The sequence below is a fragment of the Zonotrichia leucophrys genome, chromosome 2 (genome assembly GCF_028769735.1).
Source record: "Zonotrichia leucophrys gambelii isolate GWCS_2022_RI chromosome 2, RI_Zleu_2.0, whole genome shotgun sequence".
NCBI lineage: Eukaryota > Metazoa > Chordata > Aves > Passeriformes > Passerellidae > Zonotrichia > Zonotrichia leucophrys.
The window spans coordinates 54,295,427-54,310,734 of record NC_088171.1 but is presented as its reverse complement, the minus strand read 5'-3'; the positions used below and the strand labels follow the sequence as shown (position 1 = coordinate 54,310,734).

The window sequence follows — 15,308 nt, the reverse complement described above, 5'->3', positions numbered from 1 at the left end:
CTTGTGAACAGTTCATCACAGATTTCTGCTGCTCCTTCCTCCTTAGTGGGAAGACTCACGCTCTTCCCTGCTCCTGTGTGGGGTTCTTCTCATGGGTTATAGTCCTCTACAAACTTCTCCAACATGAGTCCTTCCCAGAGGCTGTAGCTCTTCATGAACTGCTCCAAGGTGGGTCCCTTCCATCTTTTGAAACCCTTCAAGCGATCTGCTGCAGTGTGGAAATCCAGAGAGTCATAGGTCCTGCTAGCAAACCTGCTCCAGCATGGGGTCCCCTCTCTACCAGTCCACAGCTCCCACTGGAAGCCCGTTCCAGTGTGGGTTTCCAATGGGGTCACAGCCTCCTTCAGCCAGCTCTGGCTTGGAATCCTCCAGAGGCTGCAGATTGGTCTCTGCTGCACTGTGGATCCCCATGGGCCGAAGGGGTACAGCTGCCTCACCAGGCAGAACACCTCACTACGGGCTGCAAGGGAATCTCTGCTCTGATACCTGGAGCACCTCCTCCCCCCAGTGACCATGGCATCTGCAGAGCCATTTCTCTCACACATTATCACTTCTATCCTTTGCTTACTGTTCTGCAGTTTTTATCCTATTCTTAAACACTATCACCACTGCCCCTGGCTGGCTTGGCCTTGTTCAGCAGTGAGTTAGAGCTGGCTGGCATTGGCTTCATCGGATATAGGGAAAATTTCTGGCAGCTGCCAGAAGCTGCCCCTGTAGCCAAAACCTTGCAATGCAAACCAAGTACCGTTTGTTTTCATATGATTCCTACATGTGTATAAATTACACTGTATGCTAGGGTAGAACTAAATAACAAGTGGTGCTGTGTTTCTCATTGCTCTTTTTTGCAAAGGTAGACGATATGTTTCAAGCAGAATGTATACACATACATTAGCTCAAATTTTCCCTTTTTTTCCCTTGTCCCACTTGAATAATAACAGATAATCATGACTTTTCTCCTGAGCTTGACTGTCCCCAGGCCTGATTTTGTCTACATAGTTTGAGAGTTAGATTGCTTCAATATGCTCTAACCTGTGCTGTAGAAAATGTGGTTTCCGGTGGCTGCTGTACAATGCTGGAGGAATGCTATTTGTCAGGACAAAGCAAAGATTATTACCTTTATCCATTTTTATATACTATGCTTTGCACATTTAATAGAATTGAAATTCAACTTTAATTTCTGCTGTGTGTAGAGTGAAAATGACTTTGCTTCTGTTGTCCCAAACTCAGCGATACCCAGAGATATATCCCAAAGACTGCTGTGTATTTCCCCTGTTAAGGGTGAGTGTTCAAAGGCATCTCACTCTTGCAGGATCCTTCTTGGGCCTGTTTCAGTGGTTTTATCTCATTTTTCTCTTTTGCTTTAATGTGTTTGGTATGTCTTTAACTAGTGGCTCAGTGTGATGCTTAGCAGTGCCATAGTAGATAGGCCCCTAAGAAAAAGAATTTATTATAATGAAGCTCAGTTCAAGTATTCAAGATGTCTTGGTACAATTGTCATTGTGGTTGCAATTGATAAAAATTTTTGATTTATTGTCACACTATTAGTTCTTGTAGGTTATGTGGTGTGCACAGCATGTATTTTAGCAATGTGTCAAAATCAAAATGATGATAATAATAACAAAATATTAGCTTAGAATTTACATGTGGTGAAAGAGCTCTTTGCTTTACTGTCAGTCATAATCATAGCAAAAAGAGAAACAGACTCCTTTTAATTTGACAGGACAAAGGTAAATTACAGCTACCACTCATTCTTTCATAGCTTTTTTTCGGGTGACAATAAATGCCCCCTTAACTTCATGCCTGAATGGAGTATGTGCTGCTGACAGCAAGGATGCACAGATGACCACCACCTTACACCCCCTCACCAGTCACCCTGCTTCTACCCCAGCAAAGGCCTGTTTTCATCTGCAAGGCTCCTGTAACTCACCCACATGCAAATGCTTTTGACCTTAATTAAAGCAGTTCACCTCTCTCTGCCTCTAGGGATGGTTTCCTCATAAGGCAGTTGTGTTTAATTAGCATTTGCATAGCATTCTGCTGGTTGCTTTCCTGGAGCGTTGTTCAGTAGGAGCGTGGGATTGCTGAAGCCTGACTGGCAAGCTTTGCACCCTCCTAATTGACACAGAAGCCAAGTAGAAGTTACACAAGGAAAGAACAGAGAATCGTTAATGATGGATCATTAGCAAGTAGCTCCTTTGAATGAATGTAGATAACTTTATAACTCTATCAAAGTGAAAAGTAGCGTGATGAATTATGCATCAAACAATAAAAGCTCAAGGAAGACACTGGTTTTATAATTGCTGTGCAATTTTCCAGCATGCTCTAGTTTGTAAGATTAATTTTCTTTGGGAAGCATGAAGCATTCTGTCTGTTGCACACAATGTCAATTTTGGTTTTCTCTCTTTAGAGATTTTATTCTGTGTCTTTCAATATCACTGCAAAAACTCCCAGGGTTTGAGGTCTATAATTTTTTATGTTAGCAAAAATTTGCACAAGCAAATGAAAAGCCTATAGTTACTAAACCTTTGAGGGTTTGCTGATTTCTCGGTGTAAAGAGCTCCCAGATACACACACCTGAAATAAGATTGCTTTGTCTCTTTTCTTTTTAGTAGAAATTGCATAATAGTTCTGTGGCTCTGTTGAATTTCTAGACTAATAAATCCCTAAAGGGTATTTTTACTTTGAAATTATCGTCACAAGCATTTCAGCTGGCACAGAGATCATTCCTGTGGCTTGCACTACTGCCAGTTTTGCCCTCCTAGGGCTCCTACTCACTCCTAAGTAGAGGAATTAATACAACTATTGCCCAGTGATGTCACCTTTCCCTTCAAAATGTACTGATCTTTCACTGAAGTTTTCCTCTGGAAATTGAACTCGGTGTGTTTGAAGTGAGTAGAATCAGAGGAACAAGTTAATAGAAAACTTATCCCTGATGTGAGCTGTTTCTTAGCTTTCATATTACAGTGGGTGAAAGGGACATATATTAGTGGGTGAAAGGGTCTGTGAGACATCTAATCCATCAGCAAGCCCCAGGGATAAGCTGTGGGATCAACTATTCTAGAATAAATCTCCTTTCTAAAGACAAACTCCACAGCCTCCTCCTGTGGCTTGTTTCAGCATTTTGTTACCCTACCATTATAAGAGTTTATTTTTTGTTTCCTACAGTTTCCTTTGTTGCAATTTAAGTCAAGTATTTCTCATTATGGACATGAAAAAGGATTTCTTTCCCCCTTCCAGGAAGTTTGCATGGATTTTGAGGGGCATGTTTAGGGTTTATTTTAGTGGTAGTGGTGGGGTTTTTATACATTTTTTGAAAGCAGTTTTGAAGTTGTTTTTCTCTAGCCTTTCTCTTTAGGTCCATGATCCCACTTGGTTCCTTCTGTCATGTTGCCTGTGAAAATTTCAGTTGCTGTCTTGTGGAAGCTCTCAGGTGTTCCAGATGGCTGTGCAGTGGGGGCCCCACACCAGACACTGCTCCAGCTGTGACTTGCCAGCTCTAACTAGAGCAAAAATGTGTCCTGCAGGCATTTCTCTTGTTTGTACACTCCTGTATGATGCTTGCCTTTTTCGCAATAGCATGATGTTGTTGACTCATCCTCACTTTGTGATCTAGAATAACCCCTAACTATTCCTACTTTCCTGTTGGTCCCCTGCACTGTATTTATGTAATGAACATAATTCCTTCCCCTTGACAGTATTGAATTTCACCCTCTTTTATCACACCATTTCTCCAATGTAGCCAGGTCATTGTAAAATGTGCTTCACAGGAGTTATAACTTTTGATGTCCTCAGAAAGCTGAGCAGGTTAGATCTGAGTTCCATCAGCCATCAGGTGCTGCTGAGCCATCACTGCTAAGTGCTTCATACTGAACAGATTCCTCTGGAGCTCACTTACAATGTTCTGTTTTAGAAGATCCCAAGAAGCGATTCTCTGAATATCATTTCCCTGCACCTTGTTTTGGATTTATCTAGACCTTGTTTCTTTAGTGAGTTTATGGAAAATAGCAGAGAATTTTCTTTCTGGAAGTCAGTTCTTGATTTGGTGTCTTACAGGTTGAAGAATGTGTTGGTCTTGTCTGGGGTAGAGGCAATTTTCTTTACAGTGGCTGCTATGGGACTGTGTTTTAGATTTGTGCTGAATTCAGGGTTGATAATATAGAGATTTTTAAAAATTGTTGAGCAGGGCTTTCACAAAGCCTTTCCTGCTTCTCATATTGCCGCACTGGCAAGACTGGGAACACATGGGAGATTGAGAAGAGACACAACCAGGACAGGTGACGCCAGCTGACCAGAAGAACATTCCAGATTGTATGACATCAAGCTCTGTATATAAAGTGGGGTAAAGAAGGATGAAGGACGAAACTTTTGGAGTTCTGGCATTTGTCTTCCCCGGTCACTGTTACATGGCCCTGCTCCCCTGGAAGTGGCTGAACACCTGCCTGCCTATGGGAAGTAGAGAATTTTTGTTGTTTGTGTGCAAGGCTTTTGCTTTCCCTATTAAACTCTCTTTATCTCAACCTGTGAGTTTTCTGCCTTTACCTGTTCTGGTTATCCCTCTGATCCCACTGGTGGGGGACTGAGCAAATGGGGCTTGTCTGCTGGCTGGAGTCAAACCATGACAGAGGATCATCTCACCTGGCTTGATGTCTGGGTGGTAAACTTCCCCATCCAGGACACTTGAAGTTAAATTATTTGGTTTGCAATTCACTGACTGTAATTCCTTTCCTTTTTAAACTCAGACACCATATATAGGAACCTGGAATTATCTGGGTTGGCAAAGACCTGTAAGATCATCAAGTCCAACCATTAGTCCTTCCAGGAGCAAACTTGTCAGAAATGTACCAAATCAGCTTGAAAATTACTGTTTTTCTAGGCACGTTTTGTCTTATTTTATCTTTCCTGGAGGTGGATACTTTATTGTATTAAACACTTGATTCCAGTTCATGAAGACTGGCAAAAAATAATAAAATTACATGTTTTGTCATCCTGACTGACCTTTGCCAATATCTCTCCTCAAATAAATAGTAGCTTCATGTAGTAAATTTACCAGTTCATGCTGTGGTTCACTTCCCTTGCTGGTCAATATTCTATTTCTTGAGAAATAAAATAAATACTGTTCTGGTTTTTGAAACGTTCTTTGTATTTCTTTGCATTTCAAAGCAAAGCTGTAGTTTTGTAGACAAAGATATAATGAAATATAACCTTTTTTGTAAATTCTTTTAATGATGTAATAAGAGCCATTATTATTAATAGAGGAATCATTTTGTCAATAGCATCAAATGTTCTTCAGTTTTGTATTAAAGAACAGTTTTCAATTAGCAGTTAAGGAAACTATTGTCCTCTCTTTCTCCACGAGGCAGCTAATCTTTCATTGCGTGTGCTGAGTGCACACGCAATGAAAGTGCACCTCAGTTCTGTGAGATGAGTGGGTGCAACTCACTGCTGATTCCAGCATGGATTTCTGGCTCATTCTCCTTTCTGAGTCTGGCAGTAAGGGTATAGCTACTTGTCTGCAGGGAGCTACACTGAAATCAGTTCACTACAGAGCACCACTAAAACATGACATCTGACTACCTGCAATAGAAGAAGACTTCTTATCATTGCCAGCTTCCAGATTTTCATTTTTGAAATTATTCCTTCCAGAGCAAATAAATCATTGTTGAGTTTCGTATGACTACTGCTACTTGTATTTTTGATAAAACACGCAAACCAAACTGGTTTTATCATTCTGTCAGTTGTGTCACTGCAGGATACTGGAGCACACTGCAGAGGTGCTTGAGCTGCTGCCAGCCAGAGATGGTGCTGCCCATTGTCCGTGCGCTGCTCTGACAACAGTGGAAGTGTGTTAACGTGACACTGAATTGTGTCCTTATGCTTGTTCTGCCTCATGCTGTAGAAATGTGGGGATTTCTGCATCTCATCCTGAGTGGGCTGGGCATTGCTGTTCAGGTAGCAGGGAGTGGAAGACTGGCAACATAATATGACTCAAAGCACCCTGATATACATATACATATCACTGGAAAAAACAGGAAGATTTTCATAACATTTCATGCCTATCCAGCAGTCCAGCAATTCTGCATTTGAGTGAACTATTTAAAAGTGGCTTATTGGTATATTATTGCAAACTGGAATCTTTTTAGTCCGTAATTTCAGAATAAAACATTTTGATGGTAAGGACTGTGATTAGAACTGGTATGAAAATGAGGTACTTTCCTTTAACAATTCAATATAAATATGGGTAATAACTCTGGAAAAATAATTTCCCTCCTATTTGTTTTTTTTTTTTTTTTATTTTTAGGACCAGGTGTCAGATACAGTGAATTTGCTATGTCACATCCAAAACCACCTCCACTTGTTGGACAACACACAGTGGAGATACTGAAGAGCGTGCTGGGGTACGAGGATGACGCTATAGAAGAACTGCTTTGCACTGGTGCTGTGGCTCAGCATGAGGTCAGATAAGGAACATTAGCTACATTCCTTCACACTGAGTTCACATTACTTTGTCCTCTCTTTGCTCCCTCCAGTTTCCCTAATGGGACTCAAAGAGAAGACATAATTTAATTCCTAATTTTCTTCCACGTGTGTTTGTATGATTTTAACACTGCTGTATCAAATAAACAATCTCATGCTGTCTGAGTGAAAGATTTTCTTGGGGGGGTTGGGAATAAATGTAATTATACAGTCCTGTGTGACTACTCATTCTCTCTATTTCACATGGAAAATGGAGTCCTTATCATAATTATAGTAATTGCCTAAACATTTGTCCCCAGAAAGACATGATGTTAGTGAAAAGAAGCAGAAGCTTTAAAATCTTTATACTAGACTCTCCACTCACAGAAAGCTGCTTTGTGTCTTAATAGAAAGGAATTTATTTACAAATTGGTAGTTGATACGATTGATTTTGAACAGAATTATCCATCCTGAAAACTTTGTTCATCTCTAGTTTAAATCAAGAGTAGACTAACCATTGCAAATTTTACCTCTATTCCATGGAATTCCAAATTACTAATATGCCATTATATTACATTGCATAGTCATGACAATCTCAACCTGTTAGCAGAAAGAAGCTCTAAATTGGCACAGTTCTTTAGTTATCAAAAATACCTGTTCCAAGACCAGTTGAGAGAAAAACTGTGGCTGACTAGTCTTCTGTAATTTTATTCAGAAAGGTTCAGGGTACTCTTCATTAAACACCGATTCACAGAAAACCACATGCTGAATGTTGAATACCAAAACTTGCCTGATGGTTCTGTGAGTAGGTGCTGATCCCTATCTCTGATTCTAGTTACCATCCAAACCACCTTCATTATGGAGAAAGCACAGGTTGAAATCTGTACCAAATTTTTTACTCAGTCCAACTTCCATAGTTAAAACCTGGTGAGAGTTGGCAGATCTTCCTCAAATTTCAAAATACCATATCCTTCAGTAGGGTCGCTCTTGAGAGTAAGGCACCATGCAGTGGAAGAAACTGGAAGAATTTGTTCCATGAGAAGTAGTAAAGAAAAGATTAAAGGAGAGCCCTCTCTTCTCTATAAACCAATTTGGCAGCTCTTCACTTACAGAAGACATCCCAAGCTCCTCTGTGACAGTATATAATTTACAGCTAATGTAAACTCAGTGCATGGGAAGGGTTTAACCTTTGTTGTGTGCACACTGGGAGCGAGGCAAAGCCTTTCTATTCCTAGCACTGAATAAAACTAAAATCGACACTCAACACACAATATCCATGTTTCTCTCAAAGTATCAGAAACAGGCCTGGCATTATAAATAGCTTGTCACTTTGTTTCCACTCTAACAAACAAGATCCTCTGTATTATATTTGAACTTCACAACTCTGCATTACCTTCTGGAAGAAGAAAAGAGGTCATTACATAATCAAATTGCAGTGGAACCCCACTGTGGTTGCTTATTTTTGAAGCCCAGTGTTTTGGTTCATTTGTTTGCTTGTTTTCTCTGGTTTTTGTGTCCTTCTAATTTTTTTTTTCTGCACTGCATTCCTGGCACCAAACACCATACTCTATCCATGTGCTAAAGACATCATGAGATCCTGGAAGAGTGACTTCTAAAATAAATATAGAAATAAGTATGAACTGAGAATTGGGACACTGTAGGGGAAGAACTGAAAGTGAATTGGAAGAGATTTTGATATAGTCCACCTTCCTTTTAATCTAAAGGGAACATCCCCTTTTTAATGAGAAAAGCAGAAATTTGAATTCTGTTTCATATAAAATGGATAATCTGATATTGAACTAAACTTTGTTTACTAATGAAAAACACTGTCAGATAACATTCAGAAATAAATTTTCTGGGTTTACTTTCCAAAGGGTTATTTTCTTCACATTTCTAAATATCACATGCATAAGGTATAGTAAAATATTGCTTAGTTTTGTTAGAGGATTTCTAAAAAACTCAAGATTTTTTTTTCCTCTGCTTTTCCAAGCAATGGAAATAGCTAATCACCATATCCTTAGCTAATTGGCAGAGCTGCTTTGACTTTCACGTAGTAATGCTGGTTTAAATAAGCTGAATATTGGGCTTTAAACTCCATGAAGTATTTTGTGCAGAGTTCACACACAAACAGTGTTTGCCTTTCTTTTTCTGTTTTTTCATTAGTGTTTTTCCTTTCCAGTTTGCTGTGTTGACAGTAAAATGCCTAAAGGGACAATTGGAGACATTATTTTGTCTCACCTCTAGTAGTTACTGCAACAGGAGAAATCCAGATACCATTTCTCAGATTTTAAGTCAAGCACTCACACATAGACTGACGCTTACCCCTAAAGTCAGAAATAAATGGAAGCCTTTAAATAGGAATATCTGGAAGCTAGAAATTCCTTTAGTTTCCAACATCTGATCATGAAGTTTTGGTCTTTTGGTTTTGGATGATTTGGAAGACATTTAAATGATAACTGTGATAATATTTAAGCTGTTATAGTACCCTTTTCCTTTAAAAATTAACAAATAAATGCAGAAAAAGGTATTCAAACAAGATTTACTGCACACTTCCCAAGAATCTTCATTAATAGGTGTCTCTAGAGCTCAGTTGCATTTTGACAATATTGTAATTTCAAAATGGTTTTCTCTTGCACCTCAAAACTTGGAACCATCACATCACGTGGGATTCTGAAACTCATAAACTGAGATCCCTCCACTTTCGAGGAAGAAATGTAGTTTGTGATGACTGTACACAGCTGCCTCTGGCAATGAATATTTGTTTTTCTCTGCTTAAACTGGAAAGGAATCTTCTGGTGCTGCCATGATGTGAGAGTGTGTGTGGTACTTGCTTTAATTTGACTTGACTTATACATCACTGTGTTAAAAAACAAGATGAAGAAAAAGCCCCCAAAAGCAAAAGAATGATACAGAACACACCTGTTGTCTAGTTCCAAAAATGAACCCATTCATAGGTTCATTTTGCCAGGAAGCTTTAGCTACCATTGGAAAAGGAGCTTTCCATTTTGACATGTGTTCTTGATGCCATGGTCCGTGGCCACTTTGGCTCCATTCTCTGCATTTAGGGGTCCCATTGTTCTTGTATTATCTTCGCTATTAAAAATGTTCCCTCAGCCCTCCTCATATGACTGCCTTCCTTTCTTTTCCATGCAAGCTAGTAAAGCTCTACACCAAGTATAAATCACCCAGAAAACTGCAAACTGGTCAGGCAGAGTCAGGAGGATTTTGCATAGCTCGAGGCTCTCACTGAGGGATACTTAATTGCATCAAAAGAAAATTCCAATCAAATAAAGGTCAAATGGACAGGAATGGATTTTTCTTGCTCCTGCATGGATCTTGTTCCTGGTGACTCTTCCCAGAACCATGCACTTGGGAAGTCCTCGCAATAGGTGCCCTGGAACTGACATACAAAGAAGGTCTTTTTTGGTTAGTGGCCAGGAGGAACAATCTGCTAACTATCAGAAACTCACCAGCCTCAGAAGTGATCCAGCTGATGTGCATAGGCCAGTGAAGCCATATTGGTATGAAGAATGGTCTGTAAAAGAGCATCACTTAATTGTCATGAAGGGAAATGCTCTTTTTCTTCTCAGGCCTATAAAATCAAAATAAAGATTTGTTATTTTGTCATTTTTATATCTTTTAATATTTAAAAAAAATATTCCGAAACAGAGAAAGGGAAAATATCCCTATCCTTGACTTGCATACAAAATATGAAAATCCTTTTTTTAAAGTTCATTGAAATAGATTGATACCTGATGATATTAATCAGAGTTTTGGTCTTGCTTCTTCAGAAATTAAAGCTTGTCCCAAACATGTCTAGTGACAATAGGCTGAGGCTAAAATAGCAGTCAGAAATAGTTCTTCCAATGAGTGTACTCCAAAACTGGGGAGAACATTTTCATTAAAATGCCATATAGCTCTGCCACTCACAGAGCACTGTGAATCCTCAGCCCTGGTGAGGATAAAAGGTAGCTAGACACCTCTGTAATTGAAATGGTCTTGATTTCTTTTACTATCTAGATGACAAGACGCAGTTAATCCTTTGACCTTCCTAACATTATAGAACTGTTCTAAAACATATTTATTTTCCCAAAACATGTTAAAATGTATTTAATTTCCAAAAGACAGAGGAAAGGTAAAGTACTTTCAGAGTTCAGGAATGCTGGCACAGCTGCTCACATTTCATGTCAGTGACATTAAACAGTGCCAGATACAGTACTTTTCTTAACTGTTTGTACATTGAGTTTAATGTGGCCTGATGAAATGATAAAGATTATTAGCTGGTGAAAAAAACGAATGAACCTGAAAGCAGTTCCTGTAGGATCAAGTAACCTCTCTACACAGAGGCCTCCATGATACTGGCCAATGTGATTAAAATACAATGGTAGACAGTGATACAGTAACATTTTTAAAGCTGACAATCAATCAATTCAATTACTGTAGGTTTCTGTTGTGACTGGAATTGGGAACAGACATGAGAAAAATGCCTGGCATCACACGGGCCTATGAAACTTTTGAAAGAAGATCTGTTTTTTGGCTCAGACTGTGCCAAACAATGGAGAGGGACCCATGCAAGGGTTAAGGTGGAGATAAGATAATTTTCAGGTTTTATTTTGTTCCCTAGAGCTACAGCTAAAAATGAATTAGTAAGTACCAATTAGTCCTTAGTTATCAATAAATTCTTAAAAATCATAGTGTGAGAGTACACTAAACTGCTTGCCTTAAAAAAACCCCTCAATATAGTTTAATTTATAGTGAGCAGAGGTTTACAAGGTACTCAGGGAATCAGACTGGGGAGGAGCTCACTTCACTGCAATTGCTTCTGTGCATCAGCTATTTCAACATTTGCCTAACAACTACCCCAAACTAGCCAAAAGACCTTTTAAGTATAAAAAGAAATTTGAAAATGTGTAACCTGGTAGAGGAATGCATATGTAGCTTCCATTTTTAAAAGATCCATACTAGGAGAAGGTAAAGTTTCACATTAAAAAGTTGAGTACAAAAATGCAGAGCACTGTGTACATTTCCCACTGAGATTCTCTTCTCCTGGTGGATTGAGCCTTGACTAATCATGTGAGAAAACGGACAGTTCTCTGACAAATTGGTTTTGGTCTTTTCATCAAAGCCATCTCTCCCCCAAAGCCAACACTAAGGATTTTTAGCAGAAAGATGGAAGTACTGATTCAAGAAAGCCACTGCAGAGTTTTCTGAAAGTCACAGTTTAGGTGTCTCATGCCCCTACTGTCTTCAGGCCAGGTGGCCTGGGGACATCAGTGATACATGACGTGTTCATCCTGTGAGTATCCTGTGCTGCTTATCCAGTCTAGTCAGAGAAAAAATAGGGAAATACAGTTTAGTCAGAGAAAAAAGGGATTAAAAAAAGGGGATAAGGAAGCAGTCACTCTACAAACCTCTACAGGTGTTACTAGAGTACCATTTTTCTGAATTCTTCAGGAACAAACCACATTATCTGACTGCCTGTATTCTGTGGCAGTTCTGCCCACTCATTGTATCATGTCCACTCTACTAAACGCTCCATTTGTGTTTGATGGGGAGCAGGTTGAGATAGAGAAAGAACCTTAAGAATAACCAGGATCAAGGAGAGAAAACACTGCTTGAGACTTTGTTGCATCTATGTTGTCAGAAAACTCCAGATTCTGTAGTATGGTCGTTGGGCCGATGGCCTTGAATTCAGCCCAAGTATCCCTGTATCCCTGTAGAACAGTTCTGATTGTAACAGATCTGACAAAAGTTTATGTAACCAAACTGAATGACCACAGATCCTGGTTGCAAAGCAATATGAACTTCATCTGAAGACCTGGTGAGGCCTGTCACTTTTGGTCAATGATGTTAAATTGGTAGAAGTATTAATTTGTAAACCAATTTGAAACTGTTAGTACTTTTGAAGAGTTTGACCTGCTTGCTGACTCATTTTTTGTGGTTTTATGGACTTGCTTCCTTCAAATTGCCTCCTAATGCACTGGTTGTCCTCTCTCATTTGCATTAAAAGCTGTATTTGTGAAGTTTTAGAGCACAGATTTCCAAAACATTGTACCTCTGACCATTGAATTCATTCTCCTAAAGCATGAAAACTGTTTGACTACATTACAGATCTATTTTGTGCCATAAATATTGGACAATTAAAAACTTAATCCACTGTCCTTGAAAGGCAACGAAGGGGCATTCACATTTATTTCAGTAGGGAGCCTGAATCTCAGTACAACAAGTTTGTGCACTCCAAGTACACAAAGCTTTAAATTCCTATGGTAAAAGCTCACAGCCTTTTCAGCGCTCTCATCCGGAAGCCTTACATTATTAGGGTTTCTATTCCTTTGGTAGGGTCATTGCACTTTCACTTTAAATCGTGATTCAAAAATTGACGTATTTCTTGCATCAAACACCCCACAAGGCTTTATATGGTATTTGTACTTGCCTCAATGACCATGCTATTAGCAATGTTAGTGACATCAGTAGAATACTCATTTATTGAACTTCGGAGAAGAAGGGATTCTAACCTTTTGGAGAAGAGAGGGATTCTAACCTTTTCTATGTAGCTTTCTGTGAGAACTGTTGACTATTGCCAGCCTTGAACACTCAAAAAACTCCAGAATCCGACCCTAAAGTAATCAAGAACAGATTAAAATTTTTGAAGATAATATTATGATAGAACAATATATCTAGATGTGATTTGTAAAGAAGGTATAACAAGATTTTTGATAAAGAGCTAGCTACATCTCTGGTACATATTTGTCCATGGAACAAAATGCAGGTCATGACTGGCTTCCTTGAAGGCCTGGAATTTGTCCAGCTTGGTTCTTTTAGCTTTAGTGAGCTGATACTTTTAAGAAATTATTTCTAGGAAAACATTGGAACTGAATTATAATGATGATTTTGAAGTATCTGGTTGTTGATATCAGCAGCTGGATGATGGGATCAAGCTGATGCTATTAGCTAAATTGAAAAAGGTTCTCTTTCATGTTATTCAGCATGTATTTGAATAGGTTGGATGTGAACATTTACAATGCTATGAAAATAAGCATTGTGTGACTGAAAACAGTTTTAAACTGCATTCCCCACCTCTTCCTATAAGTAAAATCATGGACAGTTCTTCAAATTCTTCACAGAGAATGGAGAGAAAAACAAAACTCTTAAGGGGGGATGAAGATTAGTAGTAGCAGATACAGGAGTTCTTCTTGGCTTATCATAGTTCTTTTGACTTCCATAGCTTTAAAGAATTTAGTCTCATGTGAAGAGGACTGATCCAGTGATTGTTGGGCAAACTGAGGGCTATCAGAAAATCTGCATGCCACAGATTTCCTGTTTGATGCTGGGCAAGTCCCATTCTCTTCCTCTAGGTTATCTGCATGTAGTTTGGTACTTTCCATTCAGAAAGACAAAGTAAAGATTGCAAGCTGACCTGATAGCAGAGGCCATCTCTGTTTAGACAGATGGAATCCATTGTCTGTCTTGCAGAGGCATTGTGTTGATTTAAAAATGCATGTGTTGCAGCATAGCAGAGAAGTTAAATTCTTTTGCAAAGTGAGGACATTCTATTTTTCCTGTAAAACCAACATGAACAACCGCAGTTTCCCAATCTCTCGTTACTGAAACAGAGAGAAGCCTCCCCAAAGGGCTTGTGAAAGACCTCCACAGATAATTTGGGTATAAACAGATAGTATCTTTGTACCTAGTGGTTGCTTACGTATAAAATAGGGATCACAAGCTTTTAGACTTTGGCCTTTCTGGCAGCAACAGCAAAAAGTTCAGGAAGTTAATCTCATTTTCTGACTGGGATAGTGAATTTAGGGTTAAGGAGATTAGCTGCAATGTGTATTCCCAGGAAGAACTACTGACAGCTGTAATAAAAGCTAAAAGAAGAAGGTTTTACATCTAAGGCAGAGAAAAAATAGAAGAAAGGCAAGACAAAAAAACCCCAAAAAACCAAAACAAACCACAACAAAAAAACCCCAAACAGGTAAAAGAGAAAAAAAAGGAAAGAAAAAAGTAAAACAAGAAAAAAAAGGAGAATAGAAAAGAGGAGAGAGAAGAAAGGGGAAAGATATGGTGAAACATATGAGAAATTATAGGGGAAGAAATAAAAGCGGGGAAGAGATAAAGTGGGAAGGAAGGGAATGGCCTTGATATACCAAGAAAAATCCGTCATATACATGTTGCTGTGGTTGATCCTTGTGATAGGTTGAATAGTGATAGATGGCTTTAAAGGTGTGGGGAATGATCCCAGACAGGAAAAGGCAGAGGGCACTAGCAGTGACCTGGGCTAGCCTTGTGGAGACATTTTAGTAGGGCTGCAGGAAGGCCTTAGGCACTGCATTGTTTGGTCCCTGGAGTGTGCCTGGTGGTTTCACCCCAAGCAGAGGGGGGAAATTACACGGGGGAGGAGAGACATCTGGACAGACCGTCAAGCACAGCTACCTCCACAACCAGGGCAGGGAGGAACCCGGGGATGTCTAACTGTAAATGAGGCTCATTGAATCTTGGAAAAAGTGTTCAAATTACCTAGGCAATTATTCCAAATCAGTTCCCTGATCTGGTGGTATGTGATGACTGCTTTTCCAGTTAAAGAATTTCTCTAGAAGGGTGGACAAGTGACTTTGCCCTTTAAAAAGCAGAAGGTAACAGTGTTGTTTTCCATTTTCCTCACTCTGCAAAATTTCAAATGAAGGGCCTGATCCCATGCCAAGTGGAGCACATGGAATTACTTCCTTGCCTTTGATAAATTCTGGCTCAGCATTTAATTAATAGTCCTGATTTTATAAAGTTTTTGGTTTTGAACTTTTCACTCCACCTTTCCCAGATAGAAAGATGGAACCCACACTTACCTCATTAATTTCAGA

At 39.2% G+C, this 15,308-nt stretch overlaps 1 protein-coding gene across 2 annotated transcripts in view; it reads left to right on the top strand.

Moving 5' to 3' along the window:
- Positions 1–6,609, top strand: part of SUGCT (succinyl-CoA:glutarate-CoA transferase) — a 305,639-nt gene extending 299,030 nt beyond the window's left edge. For both annotated transcript variants that reach the window (XM_064705032.1, XM_064705033.1), the window contains exon 14: positions 6,299–6,609. In XM_064705032.1, the coding sequence (XP_064561102.1) occupies positions 6,299–6,462 (164 nt within the window). In that variant the 3' untranslated portion in view covers positions 6,463–6,609. The remainder of the gene's footprint in view (positions 1–6,298) is intronic.
- Positions 6,610–15,308: the final 8,699 nt, after the last annotated feature.